Below are 26,139 nucleotides of genomic sequence, written 5' to 3'. Positions count from 1 at the left end.
AAAGTAAACACAATGACGTGGTCCGGGCACCGAAGGCGTGGATGTCGATTAAGGCAGCCCACCGCACCTCTCCGATTCAGAGGGGTTGGGTCAAATGCAGAAGACACATTTCAGTGGAATGCATTCAGTTGTAAACTGACTAGGTATCGCCCTTTCCCATCCCACTTTGACTAGTTGGGAAAGCCTGCAGTTTATTAGGCTACAGATTAAACAAATTATGAACTTCACAGGGTGGTGAAAATGCAAGGTGATGGGCTTGATGCTCCATTTCAATAAATATCGAGGGTCTTATTCTGGTGACACAAGACGCTTGGCTTCCGTTTGAATTTTTTTAAATTAATCTCATTAATTTGTCCATAATAATCTCATGTACCCACACTGGATCTGCGAGCTGTTGCCTAGAACGCTCATGCCAATATCAATGAGCACCACGACATACATTTCTTATTTTTTTGGAAAACCATCAGTAGAGCTGAAAATGTGACAGAAACCCATTTAACTTTAACATTTTTATTTGATACATGGGAATTTAACCACAATATGCATTTGTATGTCCACTACGTCATCACGCACAGCCTTTTATCCATAACAAGTCAATTCAATGAAAACACATTTGGTGGGAAAAATTAACATTGCTTTTATGCAGATTATACAATATTCACCTGAAAATGTATCACCAATTGGATGGAAACCTAGCTACTATGAACATTTATGTGGTTGGACAAGATAAAATACCTTCAAAGTACTCCTTCTCAAATGGCGGAGGAGATGGATTATACACAGTCCAAAATCAACACCATCAAAAGCAATCACTGAAGTGGAACCTTCTCCGGCACACTTGGAAGAGATAAATTGAACAAAGATGTCAACTATTCTAGCATTTTTTACTATGAAAAAGACAATGTGAAACCAGAACATCCTTTAATGTAAACCTATTATTCATTAGCTTTACCCAACCCATGTCCATTAAGCTACATAGGCAATAATATAAACAGGGGAAAAATAGCACTTTTTTTGTAGATTTTTTTTTTTTTTAAAGGAGAACTGTAACAAAGGTCAGACAAAACAACATAATTTACACAGGCCATTTACCATTACAATGTAACCAGAGCTGATATATCATAGGATGTCCTCTCCTGGAGTCCAGTCCAGAAGCTTCCTTGGATTATCTGCTCTTTTGTAGTGGACCACCCCTCCCAACTGTATAAGTTGATTTGATAAAAAATAAAATAGTTGTGTCTCGCCATTTTTGAAACAAAGAAACATGTTTATGGAACAAAATAAATCTAAATGTGTGGTGGCAGAGTCATAGCCTGAGTGCCAGTCTGTTTGGGCTATAATGCCAACTCCTTGTCTTAGCTTGACAAGGACAACAATGTAGTTGGAAAGAGCACAAACAGATCTAAGACGAGGTTAGCAGAGTTGGGAATGGCAGGTCACTTTATAAAAAGGCCTAATAAATATCAGTACAGCAATTAAAACAACGGAGGCCACTGGTAGAGTAATAGGTAGCAGAGGTCCATATATATATATGTGTTGACAGCAGGAAGCACTCCAAGGTTTCATCCAAAATGGCACCCTATTTTATATATAGTGCACTAATTTTGACCGTAGCTCTATGGGCGCTGGCCAAAAGTAGTAAATTGGGTGCCATTTAAGCCGCAGCACAAATACCAGTCGCTGAAGAGAACGTAGTTGCCACTGACAGAAGCTTGAGGCATCCTAAGCCCACAGGGGAGATATGGCACTGCTACAAGTCCAAATAGAGCCTGTGAGTCTCTGGAGAATACGGTTGGCAGATAATCAAATGGGAAGCTTTCAGCAATAATAAAACGGGAAATTGGTATTCCATCAAATATGAAGTTTCACTCAGGAAACATCTGGGGAGGAAGAGAGAGCAGCTATGAATATAGATTCATGGAACAAAGTTCACAATACATTAAGCCTGATACAGAAGTGACAGGGGTCTTTATAAAGAAGGGAGAAAGCATGTCAGTGTTTCCCCTAGGTATTTTTTTTCTTTCCGCAGTGGCAAGAGTCACAAAGGGGGGGTGTTCAGGTTCACTCTCCAATCACTATTTTTTACATAGAAAATCCAATTGTGTTGCTTTTCTAAGTACACAGAAATCCTAAAACCACACCAGGAGACTATCTTCGAGGTCTGGAAAACATTAAGATATTTAGATTTAATGTTACCCTTTTATTCAAGTCCTCACGCACCTAGGACTGTTTGGTTAGCAATGTTTCTGTAGCACATGTGATGGCATTTGAAAAACAATTGCCCATTGGATTGATGGAAATAATCATGATATAATTTTACCAGGTAGGCATAGGCTACTTTATAGCAAGTTAACATTTAATTGAGAAGGTTTTTGGGAAAGCCTTTCCATCCACCAAGACATTGGAGTCGCTATATATTTCCCACAGTCAAATTGTAGGGGTGTGGTGGCAACAATTTAGCAGCGGCGGTGCGATGCTGCTAAAATAACATGGGAAACACTGCACTGACAGAGGGAAGGATATTACTCACAGCTAGCAGGTTGCTCTCCAAATCGCCGCATTAGCTGATCGTGAGTGAACTTAACGAAAGCATCATATTGCTCTGCAAAAAGAGAGAAAAAGGTCTGACAATAAATAGAGTGCTACATATTCTGCAGAGGTCACAGAAACAGTTTCTCCAACACACCTGCTAGTTTTGTTGTCAATATTTCGTCATATTCTTCCCTTATCTTCTCCTCTCGTTCTTTAAGTAGTCGTTCACAGATCATCCCAACCTGTCTCAAGGTAAATAGAGGTTGCTCTTTTCTAGATGGGGAGACGGCACCAGAAGATGTTCCTATATAGAGAATAAGTATCCATTATCAAAGAGAACATTCTCAAAATCACATGTGAAACTTGACCAAAAAAATGATGACATTAAATGAAGCCAAGCGACATAAAACTGCAAGCTAACAAAAGGGATAACAATTGTTGTGAGGTAACCAATGGTTTCCATTTGATGAACCCCCTCAAATGTGTCTATTCCTCCTGATGTCCTTCCTGAGTAAAAGCAGACTGGACATACCTGGCAGACTGGATCCATTAAGGATGGAGCTATGGGGTTGTGACTCCAGGGGACAACAGCCCTCGGTCTGCTGAAAGCTGTTCTCCAGGTGCCTTCGCTTCTGCATCCGCTTGTACTCTTGCTTGATATTGTGCAGGATTTGCTCTGGAATGGAAAACAAGGGCAAGATGTGGTTAGGGCAAGCTAATCAATCATTCCAAATAAGAAATTGCACATCATACTCAAACAATATACCTTGTGAGTCATCTTGATACTTGACTAAGTAACTAACAACAATATGACCTTAATTCAAGGACAAAGGCTACAAAACACGAGCTATCCACTTCCGTAGCAAACGAGAACCCCATCCCAACCCCTGCAGGAAGCAATTCCACTGCACAGACTAGGCCATGTTTGACCAGTGGTGGAAAAAGGATCCAACTGTCATACTTGAGTAAAAGATAACTTAATGGAAAATGACTCAAGTAAAAGTCCCCTAGTAATATACAACTTGAGTAAGCCTAAAAGTATTTAGTTTAAAATATACTTAAGCACCAAAAGTAAATGTAATGGCTAAAATATGCCCAAGTATGAAAAGTATAAATAATTCCTAATTCATTATATTAAGTAAATTTACAGACAGCCAGGGGCACACTCCAACATAATTTACAAACTGCAAGTCCACCAGATCAAAAGGCAGTAGGGATAACCTCTTGATAAGTGTGTGAATTACACAACTTTCCTGTCCTTTAAAGCATTCAAACTATAACAAGTGTCAGGGAAAATGTAAGGAGTAAAAATCACATTATTTTCTTTAGGAATGTTGTGAAGTAAAAGTAAACAAAAATATAAAATAGTAAAGATACCCATTAAAAAAATGTAAAGTAGTTTTACTAAACCTAAAGTACTTTACACCAGTATTTGACTAATATATTGCCCATATGGCTACATGCCATCATCCTGTTGCTGTTAAAGAAGTATTTATCAGATACATGTCTGGCTAAATGTAAAATGCTCATTTATAAGACATATGCTAGCTAGTTTAGCTTGAAGGTTTAGCACCGGCCTTCTAGTTGCCGTTAGTTAGCAAGCTAGTTGAACAAACAGTTGTGCCTAAGTCACAGGTTTCAACAACAAATGCAAGAAGTGTTTACAAGTTTATCGGTAACTTACTGTAGCTACTAGTCATGCATTTGATATTGCTTAGCCAACTAGTTAGTAGTTAGCTACGCTAACATAGCATATCTCATCAAGGTGCCCTAACAACACCTTTAATTCATAGATTCCCACTCCTGCCTTAAAATCTAGTAGCTATTAACTGTTACTAACCCGTTGTGAGTCTGGACGACACTTCTCCAAATGGTGAGGGCTCCATACGCAGATATTTCTGGGGTGATGAAGTCGAGGCGGCTTGAGACATTGGGGTGCACCTCCTCCTTTTGGGGGACGCCTGGTTCATCAATGGATCGAAATCCATAGTCCTTTTCAAAGTAGCCCCACAAGCCATTCCGTTGGCAATATTATGGATCTATAAAAACGAGAAAGCTGTGGTTTTCGATATCAGAGGGCACACTAGAGCTCCTGTGACTGGGTCCCTCCGCTGGCTTTCTTCGACTACGCTCAAGGGAAAATTCAGGTTATGCACAAATGGCTTCGTTTTTCACCTCTCGAGTCTTAATACCATCCAAAACGCAGACCCTGTAATGGCCTAGTGTTAGTAGAAATTCATCCAATCAATTATTGTATGTGAATGATCATATAAAACCAGATGACAGTAGATTTCGGACAAATATTTCCTTCTCCCAGCGCCGTTGTCAAATTCTCTCCTCGATGACAACCAACATGGCGTCAAAACAACGTTCATTTTAAATTCTGAGCTAATGGGCATGCGCACTTAACGAATCTCGTGTTAGTTAATGTAGTTTATTTTTGTATACAGTTTATACTTGTTCATATGCAATACTTGGCGCCTTTGCACTACATTCCCCACATAGACCGTGAATGCCAAAAGCACTCGCCAATTTGAAATGGGTGTGTGCAATCTGGTATCCTTGGGACGTTCATTGAAATTGAAACGTAAAATGTTTAAGGTAAGGGTTAAGGTTTAGATAAGGGTTAGAGTTAGGTAAGGGTTAGGCTAAGAGTAGGGGTTCAAGTTTTAGGGTAAGGATTTCGGGTAGGGACGTCCCAAGGATTCCACTTAGCACTGACCAATTTAAATGCCACAGTACTTTCAAATTATTTACAGAATTGGAATAAAGCTATTAGTTAATTCCTAACGAATAACAGAACGTTTGAAACGTGTCCTCCAGTCATTGTCTCATTTCTGAATGTGCATATTTGATTCAACTTATTTTATTGTTTTTGTAAGTAACATTCCTTTGCTAGATATATTCTCTATTGTTCTGTGCTGCAATGTGACTTATTTACCAGCAGGAAGAAAGAACCATGAGCTGCGTTTAGACAGGCGACCAAATCCTGATTATTTTTTTTACTCAGCTCTGATTTGGTTGGTCAAAAGACCAATTAGTAGAGAAAAAAGATCTGCCTGTTTAAACGCAGCCCGTGAAGTTTGCAGGAAATCTATTATTACAGCTAATCCCACAGACTTTTCATTGGACAAAGTAAAATATTCCTTAAACGTTTCTCGCTCATATGGGACATCCCCAAATCAGAAGGCTACATACTTTCAGTTTAGGACCAATTGTGTTTAAGGTGCACTTCCTTATTTAGATGTTGTTTAGATGTTGTTTATGTCCAGTTTCAGATATACCTGAACTAATGTCGGTTAAACCAGAACTAAAATCTCACGTAATACATCAGCTGCTCGATTAAATTCCTGGTTCATATGTGTTAAAATAAGAGACGAGGAGGAGCAGAAAAGCTCTCTCTTTGCAAATTACAGGCCGAATGTTCTCTCTTTTGAAATTCGAAAGATGCTAACACCAGCAAAACCATGAGTTGTCGAAACCAGTGACGAAAAATCTAACTATAATCAAATTGTAGTTGTCACATGCTTTGTAAACAACAGGTGTAGTGTTTACTTACGTGATCTTCCCAAATATATGAGTAAAGATAAATTGGCTATATAGGCAGCGGTGACCCTTCATTCAGGGCAGAATAAAATAAATATATATGGGGGGGGGGGAGGGTTGCATGTTATTTTAGCATTATTACCTGTCACATATCAGTTTGCAAACAATGTAAAAAATAATAATAATTCATTGTAAAGCCACTTACAAACATTGTCTCTTTTTTTGCTCCCTTGAGTAAGGCAGCTCCAAAATGCAGGTGTTTCAGCCAAGCTTAGTGCTTTCTGTGGTGGTGGCGCAGCAAACGGTAAATACTGAGAGTAGGGGTTGGTAATGTTCTCTAGTTGTGACGTGATTGGCTCAGTGTTCTGTCACTCATGGGGACTCTATGTCACCACCAAATCTAAGGGTAGAGCTTGAAAATTCAAGCACCTTGGGTGCTGACATAGAGTTACATTAGAAGTGCCCATCCAAGAAGTCTCAAGGTAATTGGCCACAGATAAATGGATGCCAAATCACGTTAGCTTTGATACTTTCAAAATCTTAGCTAGTCATCATCATGAATCAAGTCTACAATCTACTGGCAAATCATTTTTAATCCTTGCCATATGAAGAGAAATAACAACGAGAAATTATAGATAAAACGTATCGGTGCTCATCTGCTATTGGACATAAACAAGTTGGAAATCGCAAATTCAACAACTTAGTGGTTTGGAAGGAATCAGTAGCTAACTGCAAGCATTGCAATGAAATCACTAGCCTGCTATTCAGTGGAGTGGCTGTGTGGTCCCAAGTCTGGGATTAAGGGTCTCTTTTTCCAAGCTTAAAATTATAAACATTCACCATTGGCCATGCTGTCAATTCAGCATGATTTCTGGCCCGCTGAAAACAACTGTTAACTCGGATCTGGGAAATCTGACTTCAGTGAGTTCAAGACAACTGAGAACTCGGGAAAAAACGAGCTCCGACTTAGAAAATACGTTTTGAACTGTCATCCAACTCGGAATTGTAAGTCAAGAACCCGGGCCTCTTTCTAGAGCTACGACTTGAAGATCACTGACGTCATCATGATTCAATCTTGTTTTTGTTCTGAGTTCCCAGTTGTCTTGAAAGCACCATAAATCCAGAGAATGCCGGACATTGAGTCCAAACATGTAATGTATGCTGCTGCAATCTAAGCTAGATGCCCTCAATCTCACACAAATCATCAAGGAACCCACCAGGTACAACCCTAAATCTGTAAACAAGGGCACCCTCATAGATGTCATCCTGACCAACTGGCCCTCCAAATACACCTCCGCTGTCTTCAACCAGGATCTCAGCGATCACTGCCTCATTGCCTGTATCCGCTACGGATCTGCAGTCAAACGACCACCCCACATCACTGTCAAACGCTCCCTAAAACACTTCTGTGAGCAGGCCTTTCTAATCGACCTGGCCCGGGTATCCTGGAAGGACATTGACCTCATCCCGTCAGTTGAGGATGCCTGGTCATTCTTTAAAAGTAAGTTCCTCACCATTTTAGATAAGCATGCTCCGTTCAAAAAATGCAGAACTAAGAACAGATATAGCCCGTGGTTCACTCCAGACCTGACTGCCCTCGACCAGCACAAAAACATCCTGTGGCGCACTGCAATAGCATCGAATAGTCCCCGCGATATGCAACTGTTCAGGGAAGTCAGGAACCAATACACGCAGTCAGTCAGGAAAGCAAAGGCCAGCTTCTCCAGGCAGAAATTTGCATCCTGTAGCTCTAACTCCAAAACGTTCTGGGACACTGTGAAGTCCATGGAGAACAAGAGCACCTCCTTCCAACTGCCCACTGCACTGAGGCTAGGTAACATGGTCACCACCGATAAATCCATGATTATCGAAAACTTCAACAAGCATTTCTCAACGGCTGGCCATGCCTTACTCCTGGCTACTCCAACCCCCGCAGCTACTCGCCCAAGCCTCTCCAGGTTCTCCTTTACCCAAATCCAGATAGCAGATGTTCTGAAAGAACTGCAAAACCTGGACCCGTACAAATCAGCTTGGCTTGACAATCTGGACCCTCTATTTCTGAAACTATCAGCCGCCATTGTCGTAACCCCTATTACCAGCCTGTTCAACCTCTCTTTCATATCGTCTGAGATGACTGCCTTGCCTGGTTTACCAACTACTTTGCAGACAGAGTTCAGTGTGTCAAATCGGAGGGCATGCTGTCCGGTCCTCTGGAAGTCTCTATGGGGGTGCCACATGGTTCAATTCTCGGGCTGACTCTCTTCTCTGTATATATCAATGATGTTGCTCTTGCTGCGGGCGATTCCCTGATCCACCTCTACGGATACGACACCATTCTGTATACTTCCGGCCCGTCCTTGGACACTGTGCTATCTAACCTCCAAACGAGCTTCAATGCCATACAACACTCCTTCCGTGGCCTCCAACTGCTCTTAAACGCTAGTAAAACCAAATGCATGCTTTTCAACCGTTCGCTGCCAGCACCCGCACGCCCGACTAGCATCACCACCCTGGATGGTTCCGACCTAGAATATGTGGACATCTATAAGTACCTAGGTGTCTGGCTAGACTGTAAACTCTTCTTCCAGACGCATATCAAACATCTCCAATCTAAAATCAAATCTAGAGTTGGCTTTCTATTCCGCAATAAAGCCTCCTTCACTCACACCGCTAAACTTACCCTAGTAAAACTGACTATCCTACCGATCCTCGACTTCGGCAATGTCATCTACAAAATAGCCTCCAACACTCTACTCAGCAAACTGGATGCAGTTTATCACAGTGCCATCCGCTTTGTTACTAAAGCACCTTATACCACCCACCAATGCGACCTGTATGCTCTAGTCGGCTGGCCCTCGCTACATATTCGTCGCCAGACCCACTGGCTCCAGGTCATCTACAAGTCCATGCTAGGTAAAGCTCCGCCATATCTCAGTTCACTGGTCACGATGGCAACACCCACCCGTAGCACGCGCTCCAGCAGGTGTATCTCACTGATCATCCCTAAAGCCAACACCTCATTTGGCCGCCTTTCGTTCCAGTTCTCTGCTGCCTGTGATTGGAACGAATTGCAAAAATCACTGAAGTTGGAGACTTTTATCTCCCTCACCAACTTCAAACATCTGCTATCTGTGCAGCTAACCGATCGCTGCAGCTGTACGTAGTCTATCGGTAAATAGCCCACCCAATTTTACCTACCTCATCCCCATACTGTTTATATTTATTTACTTTTCTGCTCTTTTGCACACCAATATCTCTACCTGTACATGACCATCTGATCATTTATCACTCCAGTGTTAATCTGCAAAATTGTAATTATTCGCCTACCTCCTCATGCCTTTTGCACACAATGTATATAGACTCTCTTTTTTTCTACTGTGTTATTGACTTGTTAACTGTTTACTCCATGTGTAATTCTGTGTTGTCTGTTCACACTGCTATGCTTTATCTTGGCCAGGTCGCAGTTGCAAATGAGAACTTGTTCTCAACTTGTCACACCCTGACCATAGTTTACTTTGTATGTTTCTATGTTTTGGTTGGTCAGGGTGTGATCTGAGTGGGCATTCTATGTTGGATGTCTTGTTTGTCTATTTCTATGTCTGGCCTGATATGGTTCTCAATCAGAGGCAGGTGTTAGTCATTGTCTCTGATTGGGAACCATATTTAGGTAGCCTGGGTTTCACTGTGTGTTTGTGGGTGATTGTTCCTGTCTCTGTGTTTTGCACCAGATAGGACTGTTTTAGGTTTTCGCATGTTTGTTGTTTTGTTAGTTTATTCGTGTACGGTTTCATTATTAAAGTACAATGAATAACAACCACGCTTCATTTTGGTCCGCCTCTCCTTCTACAGACGAAAGCCGTGACAGAATCACCCACCACAACAGGACCAAGCGGCGTGGTAACAGGCAACAGCAGCAGCAGGAGCAGCGTGACAAGACTTTCTGGACTTGGGAGGAAATCCTCAACGGGAGAGGACCCTGGGCTAAACCAGGGGAGTGTAGCCGCCCCAAGGTGCAGCAAGAGAAGGAATGGACATGGGAGGACGAACTGGACGGTGAAGGACCCTGGTCTCAGCCTGGAGAATATCGCCGCCCCAAAGAAGAACTGGAGGCGGAGAAAGCGGGGAGGTGCAGGTATGAGGAGGCAGCACGGCGAAGCGGATGGAAGCCCGAGAGTCAGCCTCAAAAATTTCTTGGGAGGGGGGGTCTCACAGGGAGTATGGCGACGCTAGGTAGGAGACCTACGCCAACTTCCTGTGGTTACCGGGGGGCTAGAGAGACCGGGCAGGCACCGTGTTATGCAGTGGTGCGCACGGTGTCCCCAGTGTGGGTACATAGCCCGGTGCGGTATATTCCAGCTCCGCGTATCGGCCGGGCTAGATTGAGCGTCGAGCCAAATGCCATGAAGCCGGCTCTACGCATCTGGTCCCCAGTACGTCTCCTTGGGCCGGCTTACATGGCACCAGCCTTGCGCACGGTGTCCCCGTTCGCCTGCATAGCCCAGTGCGGGCTATTCCACCTTGCCGCACTGGCAGAGCGACCGGGAATATTCAACGAGGTAAGGTTGGGCAGGCTCGGTGCTCAAGAGCTCCAGTGCGCCTGCACGGTCCGATCTACCCAGTACCACCTCCACACACCAGCCCTCCGGTGGCAGCTCCCCGCACCAGGCTTCCTGTGCATGTCCTCGGCCCAGTTCCACCAGTGCCAGCACCACGCATCAGGCCTACAGTGCGCCTCGCCTCTCCAGCGCTGCCGGAGCCTTCCTCCTCTCCTGTGCTGCCGGATTCTCCCGCCTGTTCAGTGCTGCCCGAGCCTTCCTCCTCTACAGCGCTGTCAGAGTCTCCCGCCTGTTCAGCGCAGCCAGAGCCTTCCTCCTCTTCTGCGCTGCTGGAGTCTCCCGCCTGTTTAGCGCAGCCAGAGCTGCCAGCCTACATGGATCGGCCAGAGCTGCCAGCCTGCATGGATCGGCCAGAGCTGCCAGCCTGCATGGATCGGCCAGAGCTGCCAGCCTGCATGGATCGGCCAGAGCTGCCAGCCTGCATGGAGCGGCCAGAGCTGTCAGTCTGCATGGAGCAGCCAGAGCTGTCAGTCTGCATGGAGCAGCCGGAGCTGCCAGTCTGCATGGAGCAGCCAGAGCTGCCAGTCTGCAAGGAGCTGCCAGTCTGCAAGGAGCTGCCAGGGCTGCCAGTATGCATGAAGCAGCCAAAGCTGCCAGTCTGCAAGAAGCAGCCAGAGCTGTCAGTCTGCATGGAGCAGCCAGAGCTGTCAGTCTGCATAGAGCAGCCAGAGCCATCAGTCTGCCAGGATACGCCAGTCAGCCAGACTCTTCCAGATCCGCCAGTCAGCCAGACTCTTCCAGATCCGCCAGACTCTTCCAGATCCGCCAGTCAGCCAGACTCTTCCAGATCCGCCAGACTCTTCCAGATCCGCCAGTCAGCCAGACTCTTCCAGATCCGCCAGTCAACCAGACTCTTCCAGATCTGCCAGTCAGCCAGACTCTTCCAGATCCGCCAGACTCTTCCAGATCCGCCAGTCAGCCAGACTCTTCCAGATCCGCCAGACTCTTCCAGGTCCGCCAGTCAGCCAGACTCTTCCAGATCCGCCAGTCAGCCAGACTCTTCCAGATCTGCCAGTCAACCAGACTGGCAGATCTGTGACACAACTAGCCTACCTGGTTAAAGGTGAAATAAAAAAATAATGTAATATGCCAGGGAGATATGTATACGGTAGTTAAGAAAGTAATACTAATTACTATATTGTGTAGTAAGCTGTTTGTAGCCCATGTGCCTCACCCTAATAATTTGGTCTATTTTCCCTTCTTCATTTCGCCTACTGTTCTTAGTACACATGTAGCCTATAACCTGTTTTAGAGAAATGTAATCATTGAATATTGTAAGAACTTTCATTGTCTGCTTATATGCCCCCCTTTATTTATCCTACGGTTCTGACTTGGTGTACAGGGAGAACACTGTAAGAATGGCCGATGTTCTGAATTCTGTCGCTGTACATTTCAAAAGTGCTGAACAAATAGTTATATTTACTACGTCCGTCCTAGCTCGCTCAATAATGTCTTAGTCGAAATTACGGATTGCCTCTTATCTGCTTGTTGTCCCCTTATGCCATAGTTTGTCAAATCAAATTTTATTTGTCACATACACATGGTTTGCAGATGTTAATGCAAGTGTAGCGAAATGCTTGTGCTTTTATTTCCGACAATCAGTAATATCTAACAAGTAATCTAACCTAACAATTCCACAACAACTACCTTATACACACAAGTGTAAAGGGATAAAGAATATGTACATAAAGATATATGAATGAGTGATGGTACATAACAGCATGTACATCTCAATTGTCAGTAGAAATAACATTTCACTGCCAGACATGGCTCCGCTGATAGCCAGGTGTAGCAGTGATAAGCTGTTGGGACTACTGACACGACACAGCTGTATGCAAGCCCTAACAGTTTGCGGGCACCGTTTGTCACCGTTATAGTGTAATTAATGTATTATTTAGTGTTGTGTTGTGTAGTGGCTTTGCTGGCATGCAAAATCTGTCCACGAGAGATTATACCTGAACTGACAGCCTATGACATCATGTTCATAGCATTGCCTCTTTCATGTGTCTCTGTTCAGCTGTAAATCTGAACTGTTCAAAAAAAGTATTGTCTGTTTATAATATGCATAGCACTGCTATTAGCACTGTCAAAGTCCCACGTAGGGGGCCCTATGTATCAAGCGTATGAGTGCTAATTAAGGATACGTTTTGCCATTTTTAGATCACAATGGATGAGATTACATGGAGAGTGGGAACTGATTGGAGATCAATGCTCAATCGGAGGTGCTTTATACTTACAACCATAAAGCCCTCAGTTTATAACAATTGTATTGTATTATATTGTATTGTATTATAACAACTGTATTATAATTATTCATCCTGCAGGATTGTAATCCCAGCAGGCCTGTTCTGATTAACTATCTTCCAAAAAGGCCTATAAAGTGGACAATGCAGAGTTGCTGGGAAATTCCCATCCTGTGGATGTGAGACAGTGAGGGCAGTGTTGTATATCGTCCACAAGAGGGCGGGAAAGCGTCAGGAGTCCATGCTTCCCTTAGAAGCCAACTTATACTTTATCCAAAAATGTGGTCATAAGCTTTGTATGGGGGTGTGATGCGATTCCAACACCTCTAGAGGGGTGCAGAGGCCAAATCAAGCTCCATACCGCATCACTGTGCCCTCTGGAATTTTGTAACAATGCGGAGGGCTCTGTATAGCTCCACATTGACATAATTGGTTGATGGTAGGTGGGTGCGGAAGGTCCTGTATAAACACAAATGCACTTCCTTGAAAACTTCCTTCACAACAGCTCTGCTCCACGAAGCCAAAAGGTGTATTTTCTCTGACTTCTGCAGGCTGCATCATAGCGTTCTATTCTTGGGAAAAAATAGATTTCTGTTCAGTGTCCTTCCTTTATTGCCTTCTTGAGTGGAGTAATAACATACCGTACCTGACATGGTTGGTGTAGGTGTATAAGCTATGGGTGTATGGTTGTATAGGTTATATGAGTGGATCTCTGCTTACACCTATTTGTGACAGATCTCACGCCTTGTTATCAGAGATTACTTCAAAGAAAAGAGGAAGGAAGGGTGCTATTCGAACAAGACCTTGGGGTCACTTATTACAGTTGATCAAATTTGTTCTATTGCGATTTTCTTCTCTTTTGTAGGCTGAACACACTATACCTAGTAGCCTACAGCTTTTCATCAAATAATCACGAACTTGGGCAGAAGACATGATAACCAGCTGTGACTTTATTCAAAAGCTTGGAAACATTACATTGCAATATGAAAAAAAACTGTTGAATACCGCAGATCCCCCCCCCCCACCCCCAAAGACTTCTCAGATGCCACCACAGTACAGAAGCCACTTAACAGTTTGACATTTGATTTCCAACACTCAACATTACAAGAGGCAGCAAAGCATACTGGTAAACAGCTGTCGGTAGTAGTTTAACACCAAGATAAATGTCTAAAGAACAATGTTAACTGAGTGATAGTTCTAGATTAAAAATCCTATATAATATAATTGAAAATGACAATTTTCATCAACACTGGTAAGAGACTCATTCTAATGTTTTGTCTGCTAACGAATGAAAGGCTTGCCTTTGATAAGAATTAACTGCAGTCAACCTAAAAACTGACAGACAGGCTATCTTCTTGTTTTGTTTATCTAAAAGCTGTGCTGTATGTCTACTCTAGGGTAGCTATTGTGATCTCCTCAAATAGCAAAATAATCCTAATCAAGTTAAATTATGTTTACGGTAACACTGACACAATTTGATGAGGTGTCGAACAGAAGGGATATTTTTTTATATTTTTTATCAAGTTATAAAGTTATTCACAAATGTACTGAATTCAATTAAATCCATCCACTTACAAGTCATCTGAATTCAATACATTGCATGTAGTTCTATGATTATTATGGTAGTGTGGCCAGCACACTGCAACCAGATTTTACCTGTGCTCAAGCTTTAGCCATACAATACATTGTTGCGTTGACAAACTGTTTTAAAGACAGACTCATAATGAAATCATTTTTTGGAACTGCATTGTATGTAACACTGTAAAATTGTTTGGTATACATTCATTTTTTTATTGAAAACATACCACTATACCCAAGAATAGAGACAAAGATATGAAAGGCACAATACCTTATAATGACATTGTAGATTGTTGACTTCGTGAACACATCTCATAAGTATTTAAAGCAGATTTAGCTTACTGTGGCCTCAAATGGCACATTTATTTCATTAAATTGAAGACTGTGGTTTTCAGATTCATCCAGCTTCTATATGAAAGATGACTCAAACAGTCAATGGAGCTGTCTACACAAAGTCAGGTCAGATTTGATTTCCTGTTAGTTATTTCTGTATAAAAAAATAAACTCAGACCGGTCGATATAAAAAGAAAATACAAAGGCAACGGTTCCTCTGTCGCTTTATGGATCATACATGTCTTAAGTAAATTAAAATTAAAGTTAGACCCTTATGTAAATAAAATGGAACTCTTCACACAACACTGTATATTTGTACATAACGCCTGGACAAAGCCAATGCCTGTTCTGGCTTCTCAAAGCCTAAATTATTTATCTTCTTTATGGAACACATATTGACATCTTGATAACATACTGAAACATACTTCAAATCTCAAAAACTTAATTAGCCCCTTATCCCATGAATGAATATATCATTGGTTCAGAACCTGAATTCACAGTACAAAAAAATATGCTAAGCCTTCTACAGTTTGATCATCATGAAGTCTATGGCCAACAGTCCCCATCCCACAGTCTTCATCACCTTTAAAAATATATTTGGCACTTAGGCACTGGAACACTATACTGGCACACCTCGTAAACATAAAACAATTAAGAAATGAACCGCTGAAGCATTTAGCTATGTGTGTAATTCATTACATCCTGTGGAAGGTCCATCCCCATCTCGTGACGCAATATCGCTGTGACATGATGATGACCAGCTAGACAGCTTCTGCAGATGTCTCAGTGGAGACAGACATGGTCACTTTGGCTATTTTCACAGTGGTCTTCACACAGCTCTCTGCAGCCCTGTTGGCAGCAATGTGCCTGTTCTGGCAGTCAGACTCCAGGCTATTGTCCAGCTGCTGGGCACTGCCCCGGCACGCCTGGCATGAGTTTAGGAAGGCGTGTCGCATGTCCTTGCTCCTCAGGGCGTAAATGATTGGATTGACGGTTGAGTTGAGCAGACAAAGCATGCTGGCGAAAGCAAACACTGTCTTAATATCGTCATCCATCTTCCAAAACAGGTCGTAGACCATGATGGCCAGCACAGGGCCCCAGCAGATGACCAGCACCACCAGGATGAGGACCAGTGTCTTGGCCAGGCGGATGTCCATGCGCGTCTGCTCAGGGCGCATGGTCTGCGACTTAGTCCCATCCGCCGAGTACACCACCAGGCTCTTCTGGGAGGTGCGGCTCATCATGCGCACGGCGTGGTGATGGGCCTTCCACAGGATGTACATGTAGGCGTAGATGATGAAGAAGACGAGCACACTAGTCACCCCGATCCAGAACATCAGGTACTTCTCGTCGATAAGCGGAAAGATGTCTGAGCAGACCGAGTTGAGCTGCTTGCAGTTCCAGCCCAGCAGAGGGAGCACTGCGAAGACAATGGAGATAGTCCACATCACGCAGAAGGCGATGACAGCCTTGGTCCGCGTGACGATGCGCCTGTAGGCCAGGGGCCTGTGGATGGAGATGTAGCGGTCTATAGCAGTGAGAAACAAGCTTCCCACAGAGGCTGTGAACGAGGCGGTGACTCCGCCCAGCTTGAAGAGGAACACATTGGGGCTGTCTTTTCTGTGGAACACATGGAAGTCCAGAAAGCTGTAGACGAAGATGACGCTGCCCAGCAGGTCGGCTACAGCCAGGCTGCCTATGAAGTGGTAGGAGGGGCGGCAGCGCAGGGTGCGGGATTGGAGTATCACACACAGCACGATAAGGTTCTCCAACACCGTGAAGGTGCCCAGGGTGAGTGACATCACCGCCACAGCCAGCTGCTGGCTAGGGGTAAGGATCATGAAGCATTCCATATCCATGAAGTTCTCCCCACACTGGATTCCGGTTCCCTCATCTCCAAAGCCACTCCGGTTGCCAAACAGGTCTGTGGCATTGGTAGGGAAGAATGGGATGCCTTTGAGGATGAGTTCCTCATCTCCAGGCACTTTGTCTGGGAAAGAGTTACTGAGGAAAGCAGAGAGAGGCTTCTGGACGGACAATCCACCCTTAGTGAAGTCAGCGTTGATGGTGGTGTCATCATAGATGGCATCGTTGGAGCCCAGGTACTGCAGTCCAGATGTTATAGTCCGGAAGGTGGTGTCAGCCACACCATCTAGCACAGACTTCATGACTGGGCCTGAGAGGTGAACACTGCGGTTTAAGATGATTCCTGGTTAACCTATGAAATGATGAGAGAAATATTTGTGGACAGACATAATTATGCTTTTCTTTTTGTTCTTTGGATCCCCACTAGCTTTTGCAGAGGCAGCAGATATTCTTGCTGGGGTCCACAAAAAACACAGAACATGACAAGTAACAAAACACTGGTGCACTAATAGACAAGGACAGTCACACAAATAAAAAATACCATGATATACACACACAATAAATAAAACAATAACAAATAAAATAATAATACAAACAATACAACAACAACCAATGATGTGTGTGTTAGAGTGTCTGTGTGTGCCCCCTGACAGTCCCCGCCGTTCCATGAGATGTTGTAATGGTAGTTTATTGCTTATTGCTTGAGTAATTGGAGATGGAAGGGAGTTCCATGCGATCAAGGCTCTGAATAATACTGTGCGTTGCCGTGAATTCTTTTTGGACTTGGGGACTGTGAAGAGACCCCCGGTGGCATGTCTTGTGGGGTATGTATGGGTGTCTGAGCTGAATGTTATTTGATACTCTTTTATGACAGTTTAACTGGCATTGAATGGCACTGAATCACATATTCCGTGGCCAAAATGAAACCATGTCTTAGATTGGGTTTTTCTCACATTGAATGAATGAGCAAAATCATCAGGGTGTTTTAACTCCAACCTGCTTTATCTCATTCTATAAATTGTATTACTTTATAATTATCTAATGATAATCATTAGCCTGAGGGGCAGCCTTCTTAAAAATAACAAATAAATTGATAGAGTATGCTAACCATTAGGGATGGGCAAAGGATAAGCTATTGCCCTGCATGTCACACAGAGAGATAATTCCACTCCTGTCAGATAACTCATGTGCAACAGGAGACAGTCGATTTTGTTCATGTTTGAATACATGAGATCACTAAACACGGTTTCTGTTATACATTCCCTTTACTGTTCTTCTGTGCTATCGTCCTCACGCTTAGCGGTCGCCATAGGATGGGGCACACAGGTGCAGTCATACCGAAGCTGATGGGGTATACTGATGGGGTGTACTGTTATCTAAAAGTGAATGAAGCCTTTATAACGTTGGTTTAAATTTTACTAAATGTATTTCAAGAGTCCTAAATTCATTATCTTAACTTTTAACTGCATTTACAATTTCACAATATTAGACTAATAGGCTAAATGCCCTACTTTGTAAACGTTAGTTTCACTTTCACCACCATAGGCTTCCCTTAAATTGGTTATTATTCTTTCAATGGGTTTCACCTTTTATTTTTCAAATTAATTCTAGATCTACTATTCAATGTCATTGTATAGGCTTCGTTAACGTTTAGGATAATGTGTTGATGTCAATACAAATGTTTTTTGTTTGTATCGTTTTTGTACTGTGAAATGAATGAGAGTCTTGAATTAGGACACATTGGCCTAAATAATTTATTTTAGCCGAATAAATCGCAATACGTTTAATTATACATGACGCTGTAATTTGGGGGGAAATAATTCCTTATTAAATTAAAACGGTAAATGAAATACAACAAAAACATGTATTTACCTTCACATCGCTCGCTCAGGTGTTGACTTCCTTCCACGCAAACTGTCTCCAATCATTAATCCAACCTTGACGCGCTGTATCTGATTAAATAAATATACGTTTAATCATCGAAACAAGGAAAGGTAAAAACATTTAACATTATATAGAAAATATATTTATATAAGTATCTAAGTGGTAATTTATTGGTTTATAAGGTTTCTTGATGGGCGCTCATTTCCTTTGGCATCCGCGCTCTCATGTGCGCCCTTCGCACTGGTCTAAAGTTCTGGTTGCTGCGATGTCTGAGTTTTTTTCCTTATGTGCGTATTTATGAAGCATTGCTTTAGAAAGCCACATCACGTGCTATGAAACGCGCTATGCATAGATTTCTATAACCAAGTGCAGGGATTTTGGTGCCGTCAAGTGCAAGAACAAGGGAGCATGCAGACACAATAAAAACAGGGATTTTAGTCCCCAAAGCCCATGCCATTGGACAAAAGGACAGCTGTACATAGCCTACTGTTACAGGTTCCGTGCATTATGGCTCAAATAGGTTCACTTACAGATAGGCTTTGTATTAGACAATCAGTCATTTTCACATCATTTCACTGTCATTGATGTCATAATGAAAAACGGCATTTACAATATTCTTGAAATTTAACTTGGTTGATTTGGTAAGCCATTGTACATTACTATCTTTATCAAATGAAAATCTTGGATTAAACAAGCTGATTGTGAATCCCACCAGTGAGTGATCTGTTGGGGTGTTTTAAAGACAGTGGAACAACCTGCATATAAATGACCATGCATTGTAACCTAGTCAGTGTGTGTTCATGAAGGAGCACTGTTAATGACCTCCTCAGTAGCACAGCATGTCAAACTATCATTAGGCTATTTGCATCATTAGGCCATGTTTTGCCATTCTTCAGGTACATGATCTGTTTCTTCTCAGACAGTCATGTTATTGGTTAAGGACATTGCTGGTGGGAGGGCACATTTTCAGTCTGTCTTTAAGGTCAATTTATGTAGATATTGACCTCAAAGGGCATACATCTAAAATGGGTCTGAGCACAGGGAAGAATACTGTAACAGAGTCTCAGAAGGATTGAAATTCCTTCAGGAAACACTGTGATTTCAACAGCCTGCAAAATTAGAAATCTAAAACATATTTAACTGCAATTAATTTTATCTATCTCTTTATCTCTTTATGACTTTATGATTATAAGCACAGACAATTCATTTCCATTTCATTGTCCATTGTCATCATTGAGTGGACCAACCTCTTATGCGTGGAATTTTATATTTTATTCTGCATCCTAAGCCAGCCGGAAGAATGAATTGAATGGTCGGTTGGAGACATGAAAAACAGAACAAAAACAGTATTGGACATCGAATCCATAGGCAGCCTCGCCAGACCGTGACAACCTTGTCTGCCACTTCAGCAATGAGAGAGAGAGAGGGAGATAGAGAGAGAGGCTCTCTCAGTATTGTGACAGCAGGGTTAATCATAAATGTGGTTGGGCCAGGAGACTGTAGTGAGTGTCCACAATGTTCTCTACAGTCAACACAGTTCTAAATGATGTTTTAATAGGCTGTGGGCGGCAGGTGACAGCTAGGTTAGCCGTGACAGGCTGAAATAAAAAATGAGCTCTTGGTTTATAATTGTTCATTTTACCCATTTACTAGTGTTCCTTTTTTCATTATACACACATATATAACAAGAAGTACCTGATGTTCTGGACCAGGGTGACCAGTGTGCTCGTCAAACTTTTATGAGACGGAATTCAAAACTTTATTGAACTAAACATAAAGTAAGTACTAAGCATTTCATTAAACACATTCGTGACATTGTGGTAGAGCCTTAGTGGAGTATGGAGGCTCCTAAGAGGAGGAAGGGGAGGACCATCCTCCTCAGTGAATTTCCTAAAGATTGTGAAACATTTAAAAAGTTGATATTTTGAGAAAACTATACAAAATATTTTCACCAAATAATGGATTAAAACACATTGTTTTTGCAACAAAGGTACATAGAAGCCTCAACAGCAGTCAGGGTAGCACCATGGTGCAGCCGGAGGACAGCTATGCTACGTCCTCCTGTGGGTACATTGACTTCAATACAAAACCTAGGAGGCTCGTGGTTTTCACCGCCTTCCATGGACATACACAGTAATTATGACAACTACCAGAAGACCTCCTTTGACCTCTCAGAGCTCTTGCAGCATGAACTGACATGTTGTCCACCCAATCAAAGGATCAGAGAAGGAATCTAGTACTAAAAGCATAAGCTACAGCTAGCTAGCACTGCAGTGCATAAAATGTGGTGAGAGCTGACTCAAAGAGAGAGAAAGACAATCGTTGAACAGTTTTGAACAGTCATTCCTTCAAAAATGAAGGAGGAACAAGAGAGAGAGAGAGAGCTAGCTATAATTTGTTTAAAAAAAGTTTTTTTACTTACTTAGCTATCAAATGCAACTAGCTAGTTTAGCCTACTCAAACACCCGGCTCAAATAGATGGATGCTATGTTAGCTAGCTATGACTATCCAACACCGGAACTCTTCCCAGGCAAGGTAAGCTTTTTGGTTTGACCACCGGGGCCCGCCGGTGTAACTGTTAAACTGCTTACTGGCTGTACATGGTGCTGCATGATTGTAGCGGGTTTACTAACGAGTTAGTTCTATTAGCTATGTGATTATGATGTTACTTTAGCTAATATTGTGACAACGATATAGGCTGTGTGTAGCGTTTATGATATTGTCACGCCCTGACCTTAGAGATCCTTATTGTTCTCTATGTTTGGTTAGGTCAGGGTGTGACTCGGGTGGGAAAGTTTTCTATTTCTTTGTTTTTGGCCGCGTGTGGTTCCCAATCAGAGGCAGCTGTCTATCGTTGTCTCTGATTGGGGATCATATATAAGTTGTCATTTTTCCTTTTGGGTTTTGTGGGATCTTGTTTTCTGTTTAGTTTCTTAGCCTTACAGAACTGTGCGCTTTCGTTTTTTTTGTCTTTGTTATTTTGGTGTCATCAATAAATAGACGATGTATGCTTACCATGCTGCGCCTTGGTCTCCTACCAACGAGAGCCGTTACAGATATAAAGGTTTGCCCTGGAAAGGTTTTTTCGCCTGGTCACGGATATCTGATTTGTTATGCACTGAAGTCCACAAGTCAAGGGAAAATGTGAGAGGACCTGTGTGCACCTACGTTGTAAACGTTAATCCACAAGCTAGGTTGTGGCAACCTTATGATGGGTATAGGGAAAATTTGCAGTAGCCTGAACCTATCAATGTTATTTTGAACTAGGTGAATGGAATATGAATGACAGTCCACCAATATGCTGTAATAGAAATAAGGCCATGCTCATTAAAAAAAACAATTGTCCTCCTTCATCTTAAACGGAACCAACCGCCACTGTGGTGGACCATCAAAAAAGCTACTCTCATATGTGGTTTTTCATAGATGTGAGCGGACCAAGTACTTTGAGGTTGCTCTAAAACGGAAAGGTGGACTAAACGAGTCAGGAGCAGCTATTCTTAATTGACCAAAGTTCTCTAATTGAGGTTTTTTCCCCCCTCTCAAACACCAACACTATCAAGGATGATCTCCCAAGGAAAACACAAATCTCCTTCTTTAGAAGGGCAAGGAACAAAAAGGAGAGTATCTTTAAACTATAACATAAATCACGGGTGTGTTACCGCCTTAACGATCCATCCATGGAGAGCTCCCTATGGGTGGTCGTCCGGATCCGTGGTGGCCATTCCCAAGAGGTGGTGTGTCCCCATCTCGCTATTCTGTTGTTATTGTTTCTCTTACCGGCCAACCACGTGAGGGGAGCATGGTCAGTAAGGAGGGCAAACCGACGCCCGAGTAGGTAGTACCGGAGATAATCGAGAGGTCACTTAATAGCTAGGGCCTCTTTCTCTAAGGTAGCATATCTCTGTTCCCGATCACTGAGCTTCCTACTTATAAAGATAATAGGCCTCTCTGCTTTGCCTTCACCCTGAGCTAGGATGGCTCCAAGCCCCGTATCTGAGACATCTACCTGCACAATGAACTCTTGGGAGAAGTCAGGAGCCTGCAGGATGGGATCAGAGCACAGGCTATCTTTTAGCAACTGGAAGTCTCATCCTTCCACACTACACAGTTTGGCAGGTTTTTCTTGATGATGTTTGTGAGGCAGCATTTTTTGGGATTGGCTGTCAGCCCTGTAGCCTCCAGGCTCGCGAGCACCGCCTGTGGTAGCAGGAGGTGGCTATCCCAGTCCTCGGCGTGGATGACGACATTGTCTATGTACGTTGAACGTAGAGATGGTGTTTACACCCCCAAAGTTGTTGCAGAGCCGCATACTACCGTCGGGTTTGGGGACCAGGACTATGGGTCTGGACCACTCACTCGTAGATGGCTCGAACACCACTCACTCGTAGATGGCTGAACATCTCCCTTACCTTGTTCTTTCCGATGACTTGGCAGGCCTCAGGAATCCTGTAAGGCCGGATATGCACCTTCTTGCCGGGCTGATAAAACAGGACATCTGTTTGTCCTGGGAAGGGCGAGAATACCCTGCCGAATTGCGCAATCAGCTTGTCCAGCTGTCTCAACTGCTCCGGCAGGAGAGTTCGGCCATGGCACACCTGTAGCAGGGCCTCCTCTTTTTCCTCATCCTCCACGGTCATCAAAGCTACACTAACTCTCTCCCATGGTACTTATTCAGCAGGTTGATATGATAGAGTTGGACCTTCTTCCTCCTGTCCGGTTGCTTGATGAGGTAATTGACCGTTGAGACCCTTTCCGTTACCTCGCAGGGCCCCCTCCACTGCGCCAGCAAGCGGAGTTCAGACGTGGGCATGAGTACCATCACTTTCTCTCCCACAGTGAACTCCCTGGTTCCCTGGTTGGTTAGAATCGTCTTGGGAAGGCCCACCCGGAAGAACAGCATAAACAATTCCTTGGCGATTCCCTTTGACGACATGTTGCGAAGGGGTATGGCCTCTGGGAACTTGGTCGCGTAATCTACGACAACCAGGATGTACTCATGTCCTCTGGCGGATTTCTGGAGGTGTCCCACGAGGGCCATAGTTATGCGTTTGAAGGTGGTCTCTATAATGGGGAGAAGAATCAAACGATTACGCAAGTGAGGCCGTGGGGCCGTACACTGACATTGAGCACACGTCCTACACTACCTGGGCACATCTCGGGTGACACGAGGCCAATAGAACCTCTGCATGATTCTGTTGATTATTTTGTCCCGTGCCAGGTGTCCTCCTAGGACGTGGGAATGAGCTAGCTGTAGGACAGTATCCCTGTAGGGTCTAGGCACCATTACTAATTCCTGTTTTTCCCCCCTTCGTTGCACGACCCAATACAAGAGACCCCACCTGATTGCATAGTAGGGAAGAGAGGGCTCATCTTCCCATCAACATTTCTCCCATTGATCACCTTCACCTTCCTCATGGCATCCCGTAGGTCTGGGTCTCTATGCTGAGAGGTCCCAAACTGTCTCTTTAATTATTGTGGCAGATCGACCTCGGTAGAGGGGTGGGGAGGTTGTTCCCCATCCCGGTCGGGGGTGCCCGAGGAGAATCCCTTCCATGTTCCCTCCTCTGATGGGGCTTCAAATATAGCCCTTAGCCTCTGGTTGCTCCTTCCTTCCTCCGTCGTGTATAACCCTTCGCAGGTGTCTTCATCGGAGGTTTCCTGGAACAGTTGTCGGAGGCGTTGGGTCTGTATTTCTTCCTCTGCCCCAAAGGACGAGGCCGAGGCTATGTTTTATTGTAGGGCGACCAATTCGCGCATGGACTTGGGTTTTTTCTTTCTCTGCTTTCCTGCCCCCCTGCGGTGGCCCAGCACTTGGCGTGTGATAGAGACCTGATCCCCTTTGTCCGGTGCATAACATCATCTGCCAAAGCTCCATATATAGGGAACAGTCTCTCCCGACCAATAATGGCACCTTCAGCTGAGGTAAATTCCCCGTCCTGACTGTACACCTTCCTTTCAGGGTGAGAATGGACAGACTCACGGTGGGGTAATAATAATCAACAGAGATGATCCTGCCCTCTCGGCCCGGGGTGCGTGGGGACGGGTAGCAATGACTCGTCCTTTCTGGGACATTGTGAGGCATAATGGTCTGGAGACTGGCATTTATTGCACCGACCCTGTTGTATGGATGATGACTTCTACCACGTCAGGAGTGGGTTTCGGTGACGATCGTGCCGGGGTTAGTCGGGGAATGGGCTTGGCAGAGTCCTTCCGGTCCTCCTTTTAACAACTCCCATGTAGATCAGTATGTTTCCACAGCCTGGGCTATGTCGTCGGCTGACGACAGGTTTGCTTGCCTCATGATTATTTTTAAGTCCCTGGGTAATTCCCTTAAAATCTTGTCCACTACGAGCGTCTCTACGGCATGTCCTACTCCCTTTCCGGGCTCCAGCCACTGTTTCATTAGTCTTACGAGTGCAAAGATCTGGGCACGGACGGGTTGGTCGACAACATAGGTCCATTGATGGAACTTTACAGCTCTATCTCGGGCGGTCAACTGGTACCGGGATAGAATCTTGGTTTTTAATCGCCCATAGTCAGCAACTTCGCGGGGGTCCAGGTCATTAGTAAGCTTTCTGGGCAATCCCAGTCAAAAGAGGAGCTAACTAAGGTGGTCGTCCTTTTGAACGTCATGATGAAAGCCTCAATATCATCCTCCCTTGAGAGGTGAGGTAAGATGGTGCGAGCAACCGCACTCGGCTTCATTCTCGGTTCTTCTCGCCGGCTCATCTGTTGTTGCATGAGTTCTTTGCTTGTCTGCTGTGCCGTGATCAACTGTTTTAGTAGAGTGTTCTCCATCCTTCTTGAATGGTTCCTGTGACTACAGGTAGATTTTTGTTTTCCTCACTTATCCTTGTGTCACTCGTCCACCTAATGCCCGCATTCTCCAATCTCTGCCAATGTGGACTAAGTACTTTGAGGTTGCTCTAAAGCGGAAAGGTGGAGTAAACGAGTCAGGAGCAGGTTTTCTTAATTGACCAAAGTTCTCTATTGAGGTATTTCTTTCTTCTCAAACACTCCAACACAATCAAGGATGATCTCCCAAGGAAAACACACATCTCCTTCTTTACAAGAGCAAGGAACATAAGGAGAGTATCTTTAAACTATAGCATAAATCACGGGAGTGTCACTGCCTCAACGATCCATCGGTGGAGAGCTCCCATCGGGTGGTCGTCCGGATCCGTGGTGGCCATTCCCAAGAGGTGGTGTGTCCCCTTCTTCTCCCTTCCGACAGGCACGTCCTCTCCTTTGTAGAAGAAAACACTCTTTTCTTTCTCCTCTCTCTGCCTGTTCCCTCCTCTCTCTTGTAGGGGAAAGAGAATAGCTCATTAGTACCGTCAGCTGTGCTTAATTGCCTCTGATCACCTTGACTCACATGCTGAGCTGGGCTTCTGTCCGTGTGAGCAGCCTTCCCTCTGGTGGTCCTTCCACATGGACTACTGAAGAGAGTCTCTGCCAATATTTTTGCACAAAAGCATCTATGGACGCTAAGGTTTTTAAGCCCTCTCTACGCACAACTACTGTACCTACATGATCTACAA

At 43.9% G+C, this 26,139-nt stretch overlaps 2 protein-coding genes across 2 annotated transcripts; both read right to left on the bottom strand.

The window, feature by feature from the left end:
• Positions 1-494: 494 nt before the first annotated feature.
• Positions 495-4,904, bottom strand: LOC135557403 (akirin-2-like). The gene is made up of 5 exons (XM_064990632.1): positions 4,373-4,904; positions 3,065-3,208; positions 2,687-2,836; positions 2,531-2,602; positions 495-1,880 (listed from the first exon to the last, which is right to left on the bottom strand). Exons 1-5 carry the CDS (start codon positions 4,548-4,550, stop codon positions 1,870-1,872), a joined length of 555 nt encoding a protein of 184 aa, XP_064846704.1. The 5' UTR covers positions 4,551-4,904; the 3' UTR covers positions 495-1,869.
• A 9,082-nt stretch (positions 4,905-13,986) lies between these two features.
• LOC135557166 (cannabinoid receptor type 1A) lies at positions 13,987-18,864 on the bottom strand. The gene is made up of 2 exons (XM_064990374.1): positions 18,587-18,864; positions 13,987-17,066 (listed from the first exon to the last, which is right to left on the bottom strand). The coding sequence occupies exon 2, from the start codon at positions 17,014-17,016 to the stop codon at positions 15,610-15,612; it is 1,407 nt and encodes a 468-aa protein (XP_064846446.1). The 5' UTR covers positions 17,017-17,066; positions 18,587-18,864; the 3' UTR covers positions 13,987-15,609.
• Between the last annotated feature and the right edge of the window lie 7,275 nt (positions 18,865-26,139).

Source organism: Oncorhynchus masou, chromosome 16 (genome assembly GCF_036934945.1).
Source record: "Oncorhynchus masou masou isolate Uvic2021 chromosome 16, UVic_Omas_1.1, whole genome shotgun sequence".
Taxonomy (NCBI): Eukaryota; Metazoa; Chordata; class Actinopteri; order Salmoniformes; family Salmonidae; genus Oncorhynchus; species Oncorhynchus masou.
This window is presented reverse-complemented; position numbering and strand designations above follow the sequence as displayed.

Excerpts from the sequence above, each read along its gene's own strand:
- LOC135557403 (XM_064990632.1), bottom strand. The coding sequence starts at position 4,550 with ATGGCTTGTGGGGCTACTTTGAAAAGGACTATGGATTTCGATCCATTG. Across the intron at positions 2,837-3,064 it reads TAATGGATCCAGTCTGCCAG|GAACATCTTCTGGTGCCGTC; the intron begins GTATGTCCAGTC and ends TTCTCTATATAG. Across the intron at positions 2,603-2,686 it reads ATTGACAACAAAACTAGCAG|AGCAATATGATGCTTTCGTT; the intron begins GTGTGTTGGAGA and ends CTCTTTTTGCAG.
- LOC135557166 (XM_064990374.1), bottom strand. The coding sequence starts at position 17,016 with ATGAAGTCTGTGCTAGATGGTGTGGCTGACACCACCTTCCGGACTATA.